Raw genomic sequence first — 17812 nt, forward strand, 5'->3', positions numbered from 1 at the left:
GAGGCTCTCGCTCGTCCGACTGGCGCCCACGATGTCGCTGATGAAGGTGGGCCAGTGCTTGGGCCATTCCTGCTTCAGGATCTAAAAAACGGGTTTCAGAGAAGAAGTGTCACCGGTTCTCTCTCGTACCGCGCGCGTCAAACAAAAAAAAAAGATGTTCATTTACCTGTACGAGGATCATGTTGAGTTTTGAAATGTACACGCCCTCTTTCTGCAAAAAGGAACATCGAGAAGAGCGACGTCAGCATCCACAGACGCTCGGCTACAACGTGCCGTACGGTTCACTAGCGCGAGCTCACCTCCATGTTTGCGGGATCCGAAGACGTCTTGATGATCAACCCGACGACATACTTCTTGATGCCTAAAAAAACAACAACAAAATACATTAATAAATGTTAAAGGGACACGCGGCTCGAATTGGAAAACCTCGTTCTGTTCATTCGATGTCATCAAACTGACCTTCGCACTGATTTCGGGGGAGAATCTTCCAGCGTGTTTTGATGACCGTCTCCAGGATCTGCAGCGCGTAATACTGAGAGGAAGAGACGCATGAACGCCAATTAACAACAAACGAAAAAGAATATCCACGGTTTGGTTTTTGATCCGTCTCCATGGCGATGTTACACATATACATGGGTTAGGAGTCAAGAGACTGCAGCCGGGATCCTACAGCTTTTTGAGAGACACATTTTCATAGACTCTCGCTTTTAATAAATGAACATTTGTAAATGTTTGTAATCAACGTAAAGGATGTAATATTTCTTGGTCCATCACAGTGAAGAAACTGTGTGTATATATATATATATATATATATATATATAAATATAAAGCAGCCGAAGGCAAGATTATTTGCCATTTCATTTGCAGCATTTAATGCCACTGGCAGCAGCGACTGTGGTGCTAAAGAGGAAGACGCGTGTGTGAATAGTCAGCACAAGAGTTGAGTCATCAAAACGGACAAAATAAAAAAAAACAACAGCAACAACGAGAGCTGCCCGACAGCGAAGACGCAGCGAAGCTAGAAATAATGTCGCAGGATCACAACCACTTACAACGGCGAGCTGGAGAAAAAGAGTCAACGCTCAAACCGGATAAACATCAGCTCACATTATTACGGTTGCCGAGCTCGTGGCTCCGGCGTGCGCCGGGTACGTACTTTAGTCTTCATGTTCTGCGAAAACTCCAGGATGGTGTCGACCCTCGTCCAGGCGTCTGGGTGGTCCTTGAGGTTGGTGAGGACTTCCTGGGCCACTCGTTGCTACAAGAGAGCACGAAAAACGCGCACGTTTATTTCTCTATTCTTAAGACGTCGTATTGGACCTGCCTTCCTCCGATTGCTGCGTAGCGTCTATATTTATAACCAAGTTTATAAGCTAAATGTGACACATCGACCACAGTGAATGGGAGCTGGTCGTCACCTGGGATCCGATGTCGTGGTACATGGAGTTGACAACATTGTCCAACAGGTTGATGTCCAGTTTCTGACTGAAGTCAAGCAGCTGTCTGGCTGGGTGCTCGGCCAACATCGTCATTTCTGCTGGCATAGAGATTCTGATGGGAGAAACGATACAGACTTCAACACACATTATTTATATTTAGTTATATATATATATATATATATATATACATATATATATATATATATATATATATATACACACACACACACACAATTAAATATAAATATATATATTTATTACTTCTCATTTCACATATACACTATTCCCATATAAATTACAGTTTAGATATTATTTAATTACTGTACATGTGGTTGGATTTTTTTAGACATACGAGCATTATTGGAGCCTGAGATCTATTTTTATTCACTCTCTAATTGTGCATAGGAAAATAAATAACTTTAAATCATATTTCCTTAATATTATAAACACTGTATGTCAATCTAGTAAACACAAACTTTACATTCAATCAGTGTTGGAATGTACCAAAGTGCATTTAATCTAGTATAATTTTGAGGTACTTGTACTGAACTATTTTGTATTCTACTTTCTAATTGTACTAAACTACATTTATCTGCCAGCTGTAAGTTATGTTACTTTTCAGGTCAAAATGAAAGTGCAAAAAAAAACACATGATCATCAGTTTAAAGAATAATATTGCTTTCTTTCAATTCTAAATTACCTACTAGTATTTTAAGTGAGACATTAAAATGCATCAATACGAATATTCCAATAACACATAAGTACATTTCGATGCTTTCACTTTGTGTGGTATTAATACTTTTAATGGAGGTAAAATACTTTTTTCCATCACTGCACTTAACAGATGCGTAAATATTATATAGCTATATATAAAACAAAAAAGGATGAATTTATGGTATTGTAAAACCGTGTTCATGACCCGCTTGCGTAGCAGCTAACTCAGAAACAAGTTATTCTTGTTCAAGACACTCAGCCCTCGTGGTCCAAACCACGACACCCATTGGAACCAGTAGCAGATGGAAACAGCGCCCCCACGTGGCGAACCGAGCATAACAATACAATACTTTTTTTTTTTTTTTTTTGACGGATGGTTATAGTTGATCAGGCTTTAAAAAAAACACAACTCACCTTTTTGTGTCCGCCGTCCTACTCGTGAAAAAAAAAGAAAAGAAAAAGAAAAAAGTATCGGATACCCGGATGTTGACTTGTACTCTTTGGAAAAACCCGGAATATTGTGGAGGAGAAGAAAAAAAAAAAAAAACGGCGTCACGTTATCTCATTGCACGCGCTTGCACGGCTCCGTAACCTTCGATAGCAACAAGCTAACTCCCCCCCGATGAAACCGACGGAGCGAATTTATTTATTTTAAAAAAAAAAAAAAAAAAAAAAAAAGAAAGAGAAAAAGAACCGTTACCGCTGGTTTCTTGTCGTTTTTTTAAAACCTCCTCGCCGCCTTATTGCTTCTCGTCTTCCGCCAGTTGAGACGCATCTTCTCGGGAGCTACCAGTGGCTACAGCCGACTCCCACCACGCTAAAGGAGCAACGGCTAAACGGAAAAGTCAACGTTCACGGGGAGTCGCACCTTTTTGAGTGGCAATCCGGGTCATAACCACCGTAACAAAAATAAATATATATATATATTTATTTAAAGAGTCTCGGTTTTTTTTAAATTTTATTTCTGCCTCTGGTTCGCACGGTGTGAGAGACGTTTTAATGCCTGCAAGTGTGCTCTTCCTCTAAGCTCACGCTTCCAACCGCGGACCGGTTGAAACCGGTTGAGACCGGGATATTCATTCTCGGGTGTTTCGGCCCCGTCGAGCGCCGCGTAAAAATTTGGACTATGTACCCGCCCACTCCGGCACGCGATTGGTCGCGCCGGCGACCCGCGTCACGAGGGGTTGTCATAGGCTGAGGGAAGCTGTCAATCTAGCTCAGCCTCCCTCCCCCCTCTCTCTCTCTCTCTCGTCTGTCTGACCTCTCCGTGACGATACCAAACAGGCCCTTGAATGATGATTAATAACTTAAATTCAAGGGGGTGGAAAGTACTTGTATACATGTAGTCAAGTACTTTGATCAAGTACACATTTCAAGGTATTTTAGTATTCCTATTTTTGTGCCACTTTGTATTTCTACTCACATTTTAGAGATAAATAGTGTACTTTTTGTACTGTGACAAACTGAATGTGTTCCTTTATTGTAGGATTAAATAAACTATTCTAAAACCCTCTCAACTGGTTAATCCAAATACATCATATATATATATATATATATATATATATATATATTTTTATAATAGTACTATAAGAGTACTTTTACTTGCAGTGGTTATTTCACAGCGTGGCATTAGTTAGTGCGTTCACACATCATCCGAACAAAATAAAATGTCAAAGTTGTTGTTTTGAACAAGTGGCTTTATTGCAGATGGTCCATCGCGACATAAACAAGGTTATGAAGACACAAAAACAACAATACAAGTTACTCAATTTCTGTCACATTTAATAGTCTTTTATCTAAAGTGACATCAACTGTGTTTGTTCCTCTTATAACTGTAAATTCATTGAAATTAGGCCTTTTTATTCCAGACTTTTTGTCACAGCACAGCTGTAAATAATATAAATTTACGACGGACAAATTCCATTCAGCTGCTTCCGTTTAAAAAAAACGTCTTAAACTTTGGTGGAAGAAGTTTTCTGATCTTTTTTTGAAGTAAAAGTACTAATAACTTATTTAAGTTAAAATCCTGCATTCAAAACATTAGTTAAGTAAAAAATATTATCAGAGTCATGAATACATTTCAGATTCATTCATTTATCATGATATTATATCCTGAGTTTGTTTATTACAAAAGGCTTCATAGTTAAACCAATAATATTTATTTAAAAAAATATATATACAAGGTAATAGCTCGTAGATTACGTTCTGATCTAACACATCTTTAACTGCGAATAAATGTATAACAAGTTAAAGAAACTATTCGTAGTTACACATATTAACACTTTGTTTTTGTTTTGCCCGTATGACCATTTCCTGTCAGTATAAAATGGTGCAGTATGCCGAGTAAAGGCTGTATTAGTACGTCGCATGGAGGGTATTGAGGGTCATCAATGTTATTAATTATTGTGCTTTTTATGCTGTGAAAATTGTCAAAATACGTTGGTTAAGATGGGAAACATGTGCATTTTATTGAGCCCTCAAAAATTCCAACGATGGGGGAAAAACAGAACAAAAGTACTGAAATTAATTCACATTTCACATTTAAAAAAAAAGATAAATATCAGCAATGATGCGAAAAAATGATGCTGATTATTCAAGAGCGCCCACAATCCCAACTAACTGCTCACGGTAGAGTGAACTAATGAGCGTGTAATATGTACCTCAGGTTAAAGATCTTTAAATATCCTCATTTATGGGATAACGAGCCTCCTCTTCAGCGTTCTTGAGTTGTTGTTTTTTAAAACACGATGACATCACTTGGCCGCCTCCTGCCGTGCGGCCTCGTGCTCGCTGTCGTCCGAGTAGTCCTCGTGATCGTCCGAGTATCGGTAACTTCCGTCCGAGTCGTCGTCGTCGTCGTCGGCGCGGTGGTCACCACCCGAGCGGCGGCCAGCGGCGGCGTCCCCTCCGTCGCGGCGGCCCGGTGAAGCGGCGCCGCTGCCCCCGTCCCTTTCCTCCGGGGTGCCCTCGTCATCCAGGAGCACCTTCCTGTAGTGGACCGGTTTGTATCCCATGTCCGGCTCCTCTTGGTCACTAGCAAACAGAAGAGCGTCGCATGTCTGTGCTGCTTCACAACAACAAACAAACAACAAACAAACAACAATGTACCACGAACTAACAACAGCTCCGTCTACTGAAGCCGTGAAATACGTGTTGATTTCACCAGATCAATACATTCAAGCTTTTTTTAACATAAATGTGTTTACAGCAAAGTTCATTAATCATTTTGCCACTTCTGTAGAAATATTTTACATTTTACATGTTATATTTGATCCTGTTATTTCAACTTCTGCACTATTTTTACGTTCTGGATTCTCAATATTTTCTTGAATGTTTGACAATGAATTAACCGCAACCTTATTTTTGACCTTTCATGGACCAAATCCTTCGTTTACGTGTCTCTGAAGCGGGTCGCTGCCCTTTTGTTCGTTCTCTCAGGACTCACCTGTGTTTGCCGTCACCGGCGGCGGAGGCTCGGCGTGCCGCCGTGCTGCTGATGAACTCCTCCGTCAGATCACACCCGTGCACGGCGTCCGTGAAGCGCTTCTCCGCCGCCTGCTTGGCGTTCCTCTGTCGTCGAGAGAATCAGAGAGTCTACGTATGTTGTGTATCCTAAAAACATATCTAGAAATGGGCGACATTGAGTACATAAGCCTTCGACAGTGTTAGGATTTGGACAGCCGAGTCGTCATGGTGACGATCACACGGTCACGTCACAGGTCTGCTTTAAGGCTTAGGCCTCTGTTTACCTGTGCGACCTGCTCCAGCAGCAGCGGCCTCCCCTTCACCCTCTGCTGCATCTCTTTAATCTCCTGCTCGTACTCCTTCTTGCGCTGAAGCTCTTGTTTCCTGCAGAAGACACACGGGAAAAAAATACATAAATTGTGGATCGACCGCATTTCGTTTGTTTTTTTCCGACGGCTCGGCTCGCCGCCGCGTCGGTACCTGAATTCTTTGAGCTTGGTCGGGTGCGTCTGCGAGAGCGCCAGGTGGGGGTCGTTGGCCTGGGCGCGCTTCAGCACCACCCTCTGCAGCTTCTTCTCCCTCCGCTTCTGCCTTTCCTTCCAGCGCTCCTCCTCCTCGTCGGCCTTCTTCCTCTCCTCCAGCACCTTTCTGCTCGGGGAGACAGTCCGGTCACAGACGTAGGGAGGGTTCTTTGTTTTGGGATGGGGGGGGACTTCAGAAGGATGGAGGGAGGTGCGACAATCGGTTTACGAGGGGGAGGGGAACAAATGGTTTTGGGACGATGGGAGATTTCAAACACAGAAGGAGACTGTGCCTAAACATCTGTGTCGTGTCTCTATCTCCACGACAACGGGGGCCTCTGGAGCTCTACGGTGGTACCTCACGGCCTCCTCGCGCTTCTTGCTGGCATCCGTGACTTTGGTGGGCAGGAGCTCCAGGCTGCCGGAGAGGGAGGAACAGCGGCTGGAGGTCGCCCTGCGAGCCGGCCCGGGGCTGACGTACGGCCAGCGGCTCGTCCGCGGGCTGCTCTGCTCCTTCTCGATGTCGGCCAGGATGCGCTCGCGGTGCGAAGTGATGCGCGACGTCCTCAACTCGAAGGGCTCGCAGGCGGTCGTGGGCTTCGCCCCTTTCTGTTTCTCCAGGTGCCTCTGGAAGCGCCGGTAGCTGGCGTTGAAGTCGGGCACCTCGGCGTTGATGTGGGGCCTGTGGGAGAAGCTGTCGTCCCCCGAGGCCGCGGCGGCGCCGCCCTCCTCGCCGGTCTTCTTGCGGTCGCTGAGGCGCCGCGCAAGCATGCTGCGAGGCATGGAGGCGCTGTGGAGCATCTCCTGCGCTCTCATCTGGATCTTGATGGACCGATACAGCTGCTCCTCCTTCATCTGCTCCCCCGACGCCGCCGCGTACACCGCCTTGGGCACGGGCTTGGCCTTGAAGGGCTTCACGGCCTCCTGGTCGGACGGCTGCTGCTGCGGGTGCAGCTGCTTCTGCTCCTTCTTCAGCCGCTCCCTCTCCAGGAAGCTGAAGGGCTTCTGGGCGGATCGAGGGTGCTGGTCCTCCCGCCGCCGCCGCCGCTCCTCTTTGCGCTCCCGCAGCTCTTCGTAAAGCGGCAGGTGGACGTGAGCCGGCACGGCGGCGGCGCGGAACTTCTTCTGGCACTCCGTCAGTTCCTCCAGCCGCCGCCGCAGCTCCGCGTTCTCCTGTTCGATCTGCGCGCGCGACTTCACGCCGCGCTTCTGCCGCTCCGCCTCGCGCAGCATCATCTGGAAGGGCTTCGGGACGGTGAGCCTGTGTCTCCAGAGCTCCTCCTCCTCCTCCCCGTCTTCGCGCCTCTTCCTCCCTTTTCCCTTCGGCGGCGTCCCCTGGCCCGCCGGCAGGCTGTGCACCGAGGAGGACGACAGGTGGTGGTGGTGAGGCGACAGCCGGAAGTCGCGCCACATGTTCTTGATGTGTTCTTTGGGGGAAAAGAGAGGACCGTTTCCCACCTCGTCGGTGGCGTCTTCATCTCCGTCTGCCGAGTCCGACGCTCCGGAGCTCCTCCTGAGCTCAACGGCAGAGAGAGACTTCCTCAGACGCCGCGAAGCTGCCGGGCTGCTGCTCGACCACAGGAGCCTGCCGGAGAGAACACGCCAAATCACTCAAACGCACCGTTTCGCAATGAAGCCAGCTGCTCAGCTGATAGCGTCGTCACGGTAACGTAGGGCCCAACTCAATTAATTGATTACTCATTTTGTCTTTAAAATGTTGGCAGATTTTTTTTAATGCTCTCATTATTTCCCATAGTCCAAAGCGACAATATTTAAATTACTTATTTTGTTCAACACACCAAGGTTATAGATGTGTTTTAGGATATTATTGAAACAGCTGATCATGCTTAACATTCTGTCAATCAACTAATTGATTTATGATTTCAGCTTTAATTACACTTTTTACACAATTTAATTTATCAAAGTGAAAATATATAGAGATTTGAAGGATCAGTTCACCCAAATAACACAAACACTAATTATCTCACTTAATGAGAGCAAGAATTTATTTTTGAGCATGCATATATATATATATATATATATATATATATATATATATATATATACACAGACCCTTTAAGCTGTCGCTCTATAAACTGTTGATTTAGCACCTCTCTCCAGCCAGAATGAGTATTCTTTTGTCTATTTCCTACAGTTGTAAAAGTTAAACCTCCCCACACGATGAACTCAACACTATTAACTTTGAATCTCCACGACCCAACGACCTCGACCACAAGCCACCCACCTGTGGCCGCCCGCCTCCAGGGGCGCCACGGCCCTGAGCTGCAGCTTCTGCCGGTACATGCTCTCCAGCTCCGCCATGGTGCGCAGGTGGGCCTTCTTCAGCTCCTCCAGCTTGCTGTAGTACTCCTCGTTGGAGAAGAAGATCTCGCTCAGGTCGAGGCGGTCTCCCGCCCCTCTGTAGTCCGCCGTCGCGAGAGGACCGCCCTTCTTCCCCACGTGGTCCTCGTCACAGGAATCGGAGCCCGAGTCCTCGTACTCCAGCTGGAGAGGTCAAAAGTCACGTTCGGCTCAGTTTTCTATGACTCTACGAGGGGAGACCTCGGCAAAAAACCAAAACAAGCTGTTATATTTTGTATATATCGTGATGTGAAATGCAGCCCGAGGCTTCCAGACTATTCCGTTTGATGCTGGCTGCGGGACAAAGCGTGTAACCACCAGGCCTCCAGGAGCAGAGCGGCCCCGCTCGGCCTCCTCCTCCTCCTCCTAAGCCTATTAACGGCAGCGCCCGGGGGCCATATGGTGGAGCACAAAGGGCGGCTTACCACCAGTGAACCCCACCGCCCCACCTCGGGCGCCTGGCTCTGTGGATCCTCACATTGATTCCCCGTGAGGGCGTTCGGGACCGGGCGCCGATGTCCAGGAGGCAATTAGGTGTTTTGGGATTAGGGACAGAACGTGGCGTCTGGGTAATCTAGTCAACACGGATGTCTAAAGATAGTCAAACGGGTTCAAATCCCCCACATGACCTGAAACTGTCACCTGTTCAGTGTTAAGTCGGGATCGTCATAAACGGGAGACATTTAAGTAACTATCATTTGTGAATGTGTGCTATTCTTAATTTTCCTCTTGGATAGGTTTGTCACTCTAACATGATGATGTCATTATTATATATAATAAAATATTAAAACTGGAGTGAATTGCAATAAAAACTCTTGGAATAAATACAAGGAAGGAAAGTAAATCCATTAATTTAAAACGTTGTATTTATATTCTATCTTTATGACCTTAAATCCCTGGTTATAAAGTAGTGTGTATATATATATATAGATTAACTTCTAGGTAAACTACCGTAATACTCTTTGTATCCTCGGCAGGAGTTTAAAATGTTTTGGTTTTTTTTGCCATAATAATGACTGACTCTTTACTGTGGCTTTAAAAGACAATGGGATTTAATTACATTGATCATTGTTGCCATAATTGTGGTACACCACCACCAGTAAGGAAACATTAAAATGATTGTTATTGTTGTATTTTAAGTTACCAGACTTTTAATTCGACCTAACTTGTATCCCTAAAAGAAGCCGTTTTAAAGGCATTTTAAACTAAAAGTTGAGGTTGAACTGCAGCTTCACACCAGAATTAATACTAAGAACTTCTGCTTGAGTAAAAGTAGAAGTCTAAAAATACTTATAGATACACTATAGAATACAAGTAAAAATCCTGAATTCAAAATGTTATTTACAGCTGTATTTTCAGCATAAATGTACTAAAATTATCAAATGTAAATATTATACAGAACAGTTCATATAAAAGTGTTATATTATAGACTACACTATGGTACAATAACATATTATTTAGTTTATTTTAAATTAAGCCTTTTATTTTTTTGTTTTAGATACTTTGCGTACTAGTGGCTGGATTAGTACAGTAATCATATCACAATATATTTTTATTTTATTTATGTCAACTGTAAATATTGGTAAATTAATATAACCTTATTGAAGTTAAAACAATATAATATAATATTAATAAATATTCAAATATGTTCCCTGTCTAAGGGAATCAATATCTAATATCTAGTGAAGTTAACTCATTATATTATTATTAAATATATTACAATATTTAATTATCTTCCCTGTCTAAGGGAATCAATATAACTCTAGTGAAGTTAAAACATTATATTATTATTAAATATATTACAACATTTCCCTGTCTAAGAGAATCAATATAACTCTAGTGAAGTTAAAACATTATATTATTATTAAATATATTACAATATTTTCCCTGTCTAAGAGAATCAATATAACTCTAGTGAAGTCAAAACATTATATTATTAAATATATTACAATATGTAAATATGTTCCCTGTCTAAGAGAATCAATATAACTAGTGAAGTTAAAACATTATATTATTAAATATATTACAATATGTAAATATATTCCCTGGCTAAGAGAATCAATATAACTAGTGAAGTCAAAACATTATATTATTAAATATATTACAATATGTAAATATGTTCCCTGGCTAAGAGAATCAATATAACTAGTGAAGTTAAAACATTATATTATTAAATATATTACAATATGTAAATATGTTCCCTGGCTAAGAGAATCAATATAACTAGTGAAGTTAAAACATTATATTATTAAATATATTACAATATGTAAATATATTCCCTGGCTAAGAGAATCAATATAACTAGTGAAGTCAAAACATTATATTATTAAATATATTACAATATGTAAATATGTTCCCTGGCTAAGAGAATCAATATAACTAGTGAAGTCAAAACATTATATTATTAAATATATTACAATATGTAAATATGTTCCCTGGCTAAGAGAATCAATATAACTAGTGAAGTCAAAACATTATATTATTAAATATATTACAATATGTAAATATGTTCCCTGGCTAAGAGAATCAATATAACTAGTGAAGTAAAAAAAAAACATACAATATTTCTAGCCTTTCCCAAACATGTACTCAAGTGCAACCCATATATATATATATATATATATATATATATATATATATATATATATATATATATTAAGGTACTTCTTTGCCCGGTACCTCCTCGTCCCGGTGCCGGTGGTCCCGGTGGTCCCGGTGACACGTGGCCGCGTGCGGCAGCACTCTCTCGCGCTCGTAGGACGCTAACGGGGCTCTGGTGCGCGGGTCCACCGGCGTCTTCAGACATGACGTGACCAGCACGTTGGTCCGGTGGGCGTTCGCCATGACGTCGTAGAATTAGTTCCAGTTGTTTAAAATATATATAAAGTATATATATATATATATATATGACGTTTTTAAATATACGGTATTTTTGAGAGTAGCCAGGAGCCGCCGTGCTGCGTGCCCGAGGGACGGCGTATCCAGGTTGGTTCCTTAGCAACGGAAGTCGTTTGGGGCGGAAGTGACGCAGCGCGACAGGAAGTAGAGTAGAGGCGGGTTCAGTAACAAAATAAAAGCATAATAGTTTTAACAAATTAGCTGACTATAGCCGAATCATCTCGTGGTGGAAGTAGTAGTCGGAAAATATTAAAGATATTTAAATATAATAAATAATTTAGCTTGAGGAGGAGAGTGTCTATTAATATATTTCAGGTTTGTTTTTTTAAGTGTATGTCAATATGGCCTATTTTATAGAACAGTTTTTTCTAACACTCATATAATCAGAACGCCTTGTTTGCCAATTCATTGTTCAACAATATGTGAACGTTCTAAAAAAATGTTGAATAATTTTGTTTCTTGCTAAGAGCAAAGTTCATCCATGTGGAAAACTGATGTGGAATAATCTTGAAGATTTACAGGGGCAAACAACAAATTATACCAATTACCGTAACTTTAAATTCAGCCATATAAGGGTTTCAAAATCCTCTAAAATATAATAAAAAAGACCCATTACTTGTACTCTATTAACATACTACCCCCGTTCACCTCATTGCGGTGCAATAGAGTCACACAGACAACAGCTGGAGTGTCAACAAAAAAAAAGAAAGAAGCCTTTTTATTATTATTTAATTACGCAACGTAACAACTACAGCGGAAATCTGAACAGACAAGACGTCGAAAGAGTCCTCCGATCCCTTCGCAGTACGAGCAGGCTTAGTGGACAAAACTCAAATCGCTTTATCGGCAGTTCACCTGAGAAAAAAAAAACAAGCAAAACAAAAACAGATTCTCGTTAGACGCAATAAAAACACCAATAAAGTCTCAAGAGCAGTCGTATCTACATTTCCTTTTTAAAAAAAACCCATTTGATCCACGGTTTCTTACAATGTCGTCGATCTTGAGGATGCTGCGGACCGTCTCTGTGGAAAGGGTCAGAGCGCTGATGGAAACCAGTAAAGGCTGCACCACCTGCTCCTCCAGGATGTTGGAGATTCCTCCCTGTCGCACATTAACAGACACACAGGAAAACCAGTCAGTCAAAGAGACTAGAGGATGAACCGCCTGTTGGAAAGTGTGTGTGGCGAGGACGCCGTTAAGGCTGCAGCATCATATGGTGTTAATATTGCTATATCATTATTTAATGTGACTAATTATTATTGATTAATACATCAAGCATTTTTCCTATTCGTTGATAAATAGTTAATCTGTGAATGTTGTTAAATAGAGAAAACTGCTGGTTCAAGAGCCCAAAGGCAGCTGAAAGTTAAATATATAAAATGTGCCATGATAAGCTTAAAAACAGGACCTATGGGATATTAAACGACTCTGTGACTTATAGTCTCTGTAAACCTCACGAAGCGTCAACATGGGAGAAGGAGAGAGAGCGCGGCAGACCTTGCGGACGTTGATGCCGGCCATCTTGTCTCCCTGAGCGTGCCGGTTGCGGAGCTCCGTCACGGTGGAGATGGGGTTTAGGCCGGCGTTCTCGGCCAGCGTCGAGGGGATCACCTCGAGGGCGTCGGCGTACGCCCGCACGCAGTACGCCTCCATGCCGGCAAGGGTACGCGAGTACTCGGCGAGGCGCACGGCCAGCTCGATCTCCGGAGCGCCGCCGCCGGCTATCAGAGCCCTGAGGAAGAGGAGGAAGGTGGAGAGGTTACGGAAAGGTGTTTGCTAAAAACATAATACTGTAACAAAGAGAATATTAACATTTGTATTGTACATTTATTGTTCTGAAATATAAATATATACACATGTGCGGATGTCCCCGGGCCGAGTTGCCGAGACAACCCGGAATGGATTAACAGGGAGCTTTCCAAAGTTCTGTTCCTCTATTTCTTACGCTACTGCAGGAAGAACATGCAAGAGCGCCTTTGTAAGAGGGAATCTGGGCCTGAACGCAGATATTTTTTTTTATTATTGCATTTCTAATATAGTTTTCTCACGTTTAGTAAAAATAAACTGCAGCGAATACAAAAAAAAAAATGACCCACCTCTTCTTGACCAGGCAGCGGATGACGCACAGCGCGTCGTGGATGGAGCGCTCCGCCTCCTCGATCACCAGCTTGTTGGAGCCTCGAACCACGATGCACACCGTCTTCCCGGGGCTGGCGCAGCCGGTGATCTGCAAAGAGCAACGGAAAACAGTTACACGAGGAGTTGGGAGGCCACGGACAACAGCGTCACTGATCTGAGAACTGCTCGACCTCCTACCTTGATCAGCTTGCCGGAGCCGTCCAGGCTGACCTCCTCAGCCAGCTCCGCCGTGCCGAGCATCTCTGGAGTGAAGTGGTCGATGTGGGCGATGGGCTTGGTGCCAAGAGTCTGGAGGGGAGACCAGGTTTTTAACTTCACTAGCAGACGTATTAGCAGATGTCACGTATCGCATATTATTGTTGTTAAACGGGACACAAAAGTCATTTTAAATAAGTTATGAAACAATTTGTCTTGACTAAAGAAGATAAACCAGTTTTTTTTTTTAAATTGGGTTTATTTTTTAATAGCACCCAGAGAATATCAAATAGTATTTTTCTTTTTACCCCTAACCTAAAACACAACATTTACTTCTTAGTATAAATGTCCACCTGCCTCAGTCGGTTTTTAAGAAAGCTTACAAGAAAAGTACAATAATATTCAGCAGAATTCACCACGAAGCTCCTTAATGAAGTTTTATTTGCCGAGGCGTGAGACAAACTAACATGACAACATGACGGAGATAAAAAGAATCCGATCAGCGTGTCGACGTCCATGAAGACTGAAACCGGCGGCGCTCACCTTGCAGATGAACTCGATGTCCTCCCTCTCGATCTCCTTCACCACCATGATCTTCATCTTGTTGAGGAAGTGCAGGGCGAGGTCGCTCAGAGCGTCTCTGTGAACACAGACGGCTCGTCGTTAGCTAGAAGCACGTTTATAACTCGTCCGCGTCTTGACATTTGACACCGGGATCGTATTTCTGGGTCACCGGAGGATGGACTTCTGGATGAGCAGCACGTTGCAGCCGGCCTTCTTGACCTGCTTCACCATGTTGAGGATGTAGGAGCGCTCCTCTCGCAGAACCCGGTCCATCTGGGCGTAGTCCGAGACCACGATCTGGTTGTCCATCTGCACACGAAAACACCCCCCACCCAAAAAACAGCAGGTCAGGAGAGGAAAAGGACCATGAAGGAGTTTGCCAGCCGTTGGGAATGCGCCTCCAATTAAAGCTTACAGAATAGTTTTCGGGGTGGCTTTGATTGCTGGGAACTTTAATAATATACTTGTTCTTAATAATTGCATACCATCATGTTCTGGATCTCTTTTGTACAAAAAAAAAAAAAATTGCATCCTTTTTTAAAAAAAAAGGTAAAAGGCTGCAACTAAAGACGTATTTCCCTCAATATACAGAAAGTCCAACATGAACTAGAAATGCAGACATCTTTCCTCTGAGAACTCACATCAGTTTTGGGAGGAGAAAGACAAAACTGGATCAGGCCGATCTTGGCCTTCTCTACCCGGGAAACGCTGCTGTTAGCGACCCTCTGGTTCAGCACCAGGCCGTCCACCAGCTCGCAGTCATCAATGGTCCCTCTGGACACACACACACACAAAAAATTAAGGAAATCCTGATCAGTACTCGAAGCGGATTAAAAAAAGAAACATTTTGATTTTAAAATGATTCGTGGATTCCGGCACTCTCGCGCTCACCCGAGCTTCTTGATGATTTTGATGTCGTGCAGGTCGACGCCCGTGGCGGTGGCCGGGTCGATGACGCGCATGACGGCGTCCACGCTCATGGGCGCCAGCAGGCTGGAGTACTGCGACACCACCTTGGAGCACAGCGACGTGGTGGCGCTGTTGAGCAGCGTCTCGCGGTCGCTCAGCTGCACCGGCCGGCTCATGTCCGTCAGCACCTCCACGCCTTTCTCCACGGCCTTCTGGAACGACTCGGAGATGGTGGTGGGGTGGATACCTGACCGACGGGACAACGCGGTAACATTAGTGGTGCTTTAGACCGCTGGTGGAACAACACAAGCAATGTAAAAGATGCGACATTGGGATTCAGTTTTCTGGTCACGAGAGACGACTTTTAAATTAATTTAAGGAAACGACAAGAGAGTTCTTTCTCTCACGTCCTCACAAACTACGAAACCCATTGAACAGTTGGCCTCGACTTATTTTATTCAGAAATGGAGATTAATCACTGCAAAATAAAGTAAAAAAGGACCCGTGTCTGGATTTGAAATAAACTAGAAAAATCTGCTCGAGACCTCTTTCAATGTTTTCGTTTTTAAGGTGTGAATAAAAAAAACAGGTGGATACTCTCAAAAAAAAAGCCAATTAATTTTCACATCAAACTGCCAAACCAGCATCATTTCCACACACAAAAGCTTTTCCAATAAAGGCAGTAGCTCATTTTAGTGTCCGTTTGTTCCTCTGAAGCTCTCACCTCTCTGCAGCAGTTTGGAGCAGGCGTCCAGCAGAGCTCCAGCAATCACCACCACGGAGGTGGTGCCGTCTCCAGCCTCGATGTCCTGGGCTTTGGACAGTTCCACCAGCTAAAGAAAAGGCACACACAGAGTAGGAAAAACAACTAAAATGAGTTCCTCTTAAAACCCCCAATGAGGTTTACAGCCGATCATATTGGGCTGCAGGTTAATGAAAACGTCAGCGTACCATTTTGGCAGCAGGGTGGAGAACCTGCATCTGCTTCAGGATGGTGGCGCCGTCGTTGGTGATGGTCACGTCACCTTTCTCATCCTGGATCTGAAAAACAAAACAAATGGCACCCGCTTTAGAATCAACGCACTTGACACCTGGGAGACATCAGCGTGAAGCCACAAAAAAAAAAAAAATAAACAACTCACCATCTTGTCCATGCCTTTCGGCCCCAGGCTGGTCCTGATGGCATCGGCCACAGCTGTCAAACAAGGCAGGGGAAGGGTGAGAGTACGGAAACCGCAATATAACCATTTTTAGGGTGCTCCCAACTAATAAAGCGAACATAATAGGATTTTCAGTTCATTAAATAATTCACAAGCAAGACCAACATCACAGCAAAGAGGGGAATCCAGCTGTCAAAATCCAGTTTTAACACCACCCTTTAAAAAAGGATAAACAAGGATATCATTGCCTTTACAGCCCTCTGTGTCTCATAATGTACCTGCAAGTTATATTCTGTATTCGGAAAATATTTGGCTTTCAATCTGGATGTTTATGCAATGAATGTGATGCTATTCAAGGTATTTCCCCCTCTCCAATATAAAAATGAGTGCCTCATAATGAGCTCACTATTTGACAGTTGTGCATTTGTTAGTTTAGAGTCTGGTTTTAACTTGTTCCTGTTTTTGTCTGCACTTTTATTAAAATGTCCCTGTGACACCATATTCTAAACTATATGCACATTGTATTTCTCTGTCTCTGCGTTGTCTCTACACATTTTATTAGGCATGAACCTTTTGCATTTAGCTTCCGGCCATGCGTCAGTGAGTGTGCAGCATCGAGGGGCCACCGTGCTAGCTGCAGCCCGAGATTGTGTCGAGTCATGAGCATCTTGCAGCGGGGAGCACCGCCGTTAAGGAAGCGACCCCAACGCCATGGCCAGGGGAGCACACGGGGACTGTTTTTGAATGAATTAATAAAGTGTTGGTAGCATTTGACTGTTAAAAAAATTGCATTTTTTATTTTCTGAATTAGGGTTTCGGACCCGGTGTAAAGCTAACGCCCGTGAATAACGGTGCGCAGCCCTGCCCACAGCCATGACACCCGTCTTGAGAGGCGAGGTTTTCGGTGAAGATTAGCAGTTTAATTAAAAAATAAAATAAAAATACAGCCTGTGAATATTGAACCTACCTTTAGAAGCAGAGATGTTGCTGTACCGAATCTGGGCCGGCTTGTCGCGGTCCACGTACATCCCTTTGTTTCTACCCATGTTGGATGCTCTCGGCGCCGCCATCATTTCGGGCATCTCGACTCGAGAATCGACGGAGGACGTTGAGGGGTGTTTTCAGAACAGGGCCGGCGAGGTCCCGGAGCTGAAACACGGCGGTTCGGCTGCGGATGGACTCGGATGAAAAAGTATCTCCACCGGGGTCTCGATCGGAAACTTCTAGAAAGAACCGGCTGCTGCGTAGAGAGGGGAAGGACCCGGATGTTAAACGGCCCGGAGATGACGTTCGCAGACATGACGCATCGACTACCGATGTAGAGAAATCTGTTCACGCTGATAAACAAATTGTTTACGATGTCATTTAACATCCAATTTACACACAATATGCCACGTTATTAAAAACCGAGTGGTGGTTGCCTCTGCTGCGTTTTAAAAAAAAGCCG

General features: G+C 43.7%; 4 protein-coding genes across 10 annotated transcripts in view; all 4 read right to left on the minus strand.

Moving 5' to 3' along the window:
* xpo1a (exportin 1 (CRM1 homolog, yeast) a) overlaps positions 1–3252 on the minus strand; it is a 28648-nt gene extending 25396 nt beyond the window's left edge. For 2 of the 4 annotated variants that reach the window (XR_004609590.1, XM_034535294.1), the window contains exons 1-7: positions 2568–2844; positions 1419–1551; positions 1157–1258; positions 460–532; positions 300–361; positions 167–211; positions 1–81 (exon numbers count right to left, since the gene is read on the minus strand). The exon at positions 1–81 is cut by the window's left edge and continues 101 nt beyond it. Coding sequence is in view for 3 of the 4 variants with exons in the window: in XM_034535294.1 (XP_034391185.1) it covers positions 1–81; positions 167–211; positions 300–361; positions 460–532; positions 1157–1258; positions 1419–1544 (489 nt within the window). In the remaining variant the exon portion in view is untranslated. The other 2 variants (XM_034535306.1, XM_034535313.1) reach the window with 2 other exon arrangements.
* The window catches only part of LOC117732666 (E3 ubiquitin-protein ligase TRIM21-like), a 703346-nt gene that overhangs the window by 552719 nt on the left and 132815 nt on the right, over positions 1–17812 (minus strand). The window lies entirely within an intron of this gene.
* On the minus strand, positions 4024–11982 carry fam161a (FAM161 centrosomal protein A). Of its 3 annotated transcripts, none has more exons than XM_034535608.1 (7): positions 11180–11982; positions 8385–8644; positions 6498–7724; positions 6099–6266; positions 5903–6002; positions 5599–5723; positions 4024–5186 (listed from the first exon to the last, which is right to left on the minus strand). In XM_034535608.1, exons 1-7 carry the CDS (start codon positions 11342–11344, stop codon positions 4907–4909), a joined length of 2325 nt encoding a protein of 774 aa, XP_034391499.1. In that variant the 5' UTR covers positions 11345–11982; the 3' UTR covers positions 4024–4906. The 3 variants fall into 3 exon arrangements, with proteins under 3 accessions (XP_034391499.1, XP_034391508.1, XP_034391518.1); XM_034535617.1 differs by having other exon boundaries at positions 5089–5217; XM_034535627.1 differs by lacking the exon at positions 4024–5186 and having other exon boundaries at positions 5605–5777.
* Positions 12083–17650, minus strand: cct4 (chaperonin containing TCP1, subunit 4 (delta)). Its single transcript, XM_034535984.1, has 13 exons — positions 17333–17650; positions 16348–16400; positions 16157–16246; positions 15930–16038; positions 15188–15452; positions 14938–15070; positions 14466–14605; positions 14276–14372; positions 13715–13825; positions 13495–13625; positions 12896–13130; positions 12386–12499; positions 12083–12253 (listed from the first exon to the last, which is right to left on the minus strand). Exons 1-13 carry the CDS (start codon positions 17445–17447, stop codon positions 12239–12241), a joined length of 1608 nt encoding a protein of 535 aa, XP_034391875.1. The 5' UTR covers positions 17448–17650; the 3' UTR covers positions 12083–12238.

This window comes from Cyclopterus lumpus, chromosome 1 (genome assembly GCF_009769545.1).
Source record: "Cyclopterus lumpus isolate fCycLum1 chromosome 1, fCycLum1.pri, whole genome shotgun sequence".
NCBI classification, from domain to species: Eukaryota; Metazoa; Chordata; class Actinopteri; order Perciformes; family Cyclopteridae; genus Cyclopterus; species Cyclopterus lumpus.

Coding starts and splice junctions, on each gene's coding strand:
- fam161a (XM_034535608.1), bottom strand. CDS start 11,344: ATGGCGAACGCCCACCGGACCAACGTGCTGGTCACGTCATGTCTGAAG. Junction 8,645..11,179: donor ACCGGCACCGGGACGAGGAG/GTACCGGGCAAA, acceptor TGACCTCTCCAG/CTGGAGTACGAGGACTCGGG. Junction 6,003..6,098: donor ACCAAGCTCAAAGAATTCAG/GTACCGACGCGG, acceptor TGTCTTCTGCAG/GAAACAAGAGCTTCAGCGCA.
- cct4 (XM_034535984.1), bottom strand. CDS start 17,447: ATGCCCGAAATGATGGCGGCGCCGAGAGCATCCAACATGGGTAGAAAC. Junction 14,606..14,937: donor TTTCTCCTCCCAAAACTGAT/GTGAGTTCTCAG, acceptor TTTCGTGTGCAG/ATGGACAACCAGATCGTGGT. Junction 13,131..13,494: donor CGCTGCCTGGTCAAGAAGAG/GTGGGTCATTTT, acceptor CCTCTTCCTCAG/GGCTCTGATAGCCGGCGGCG.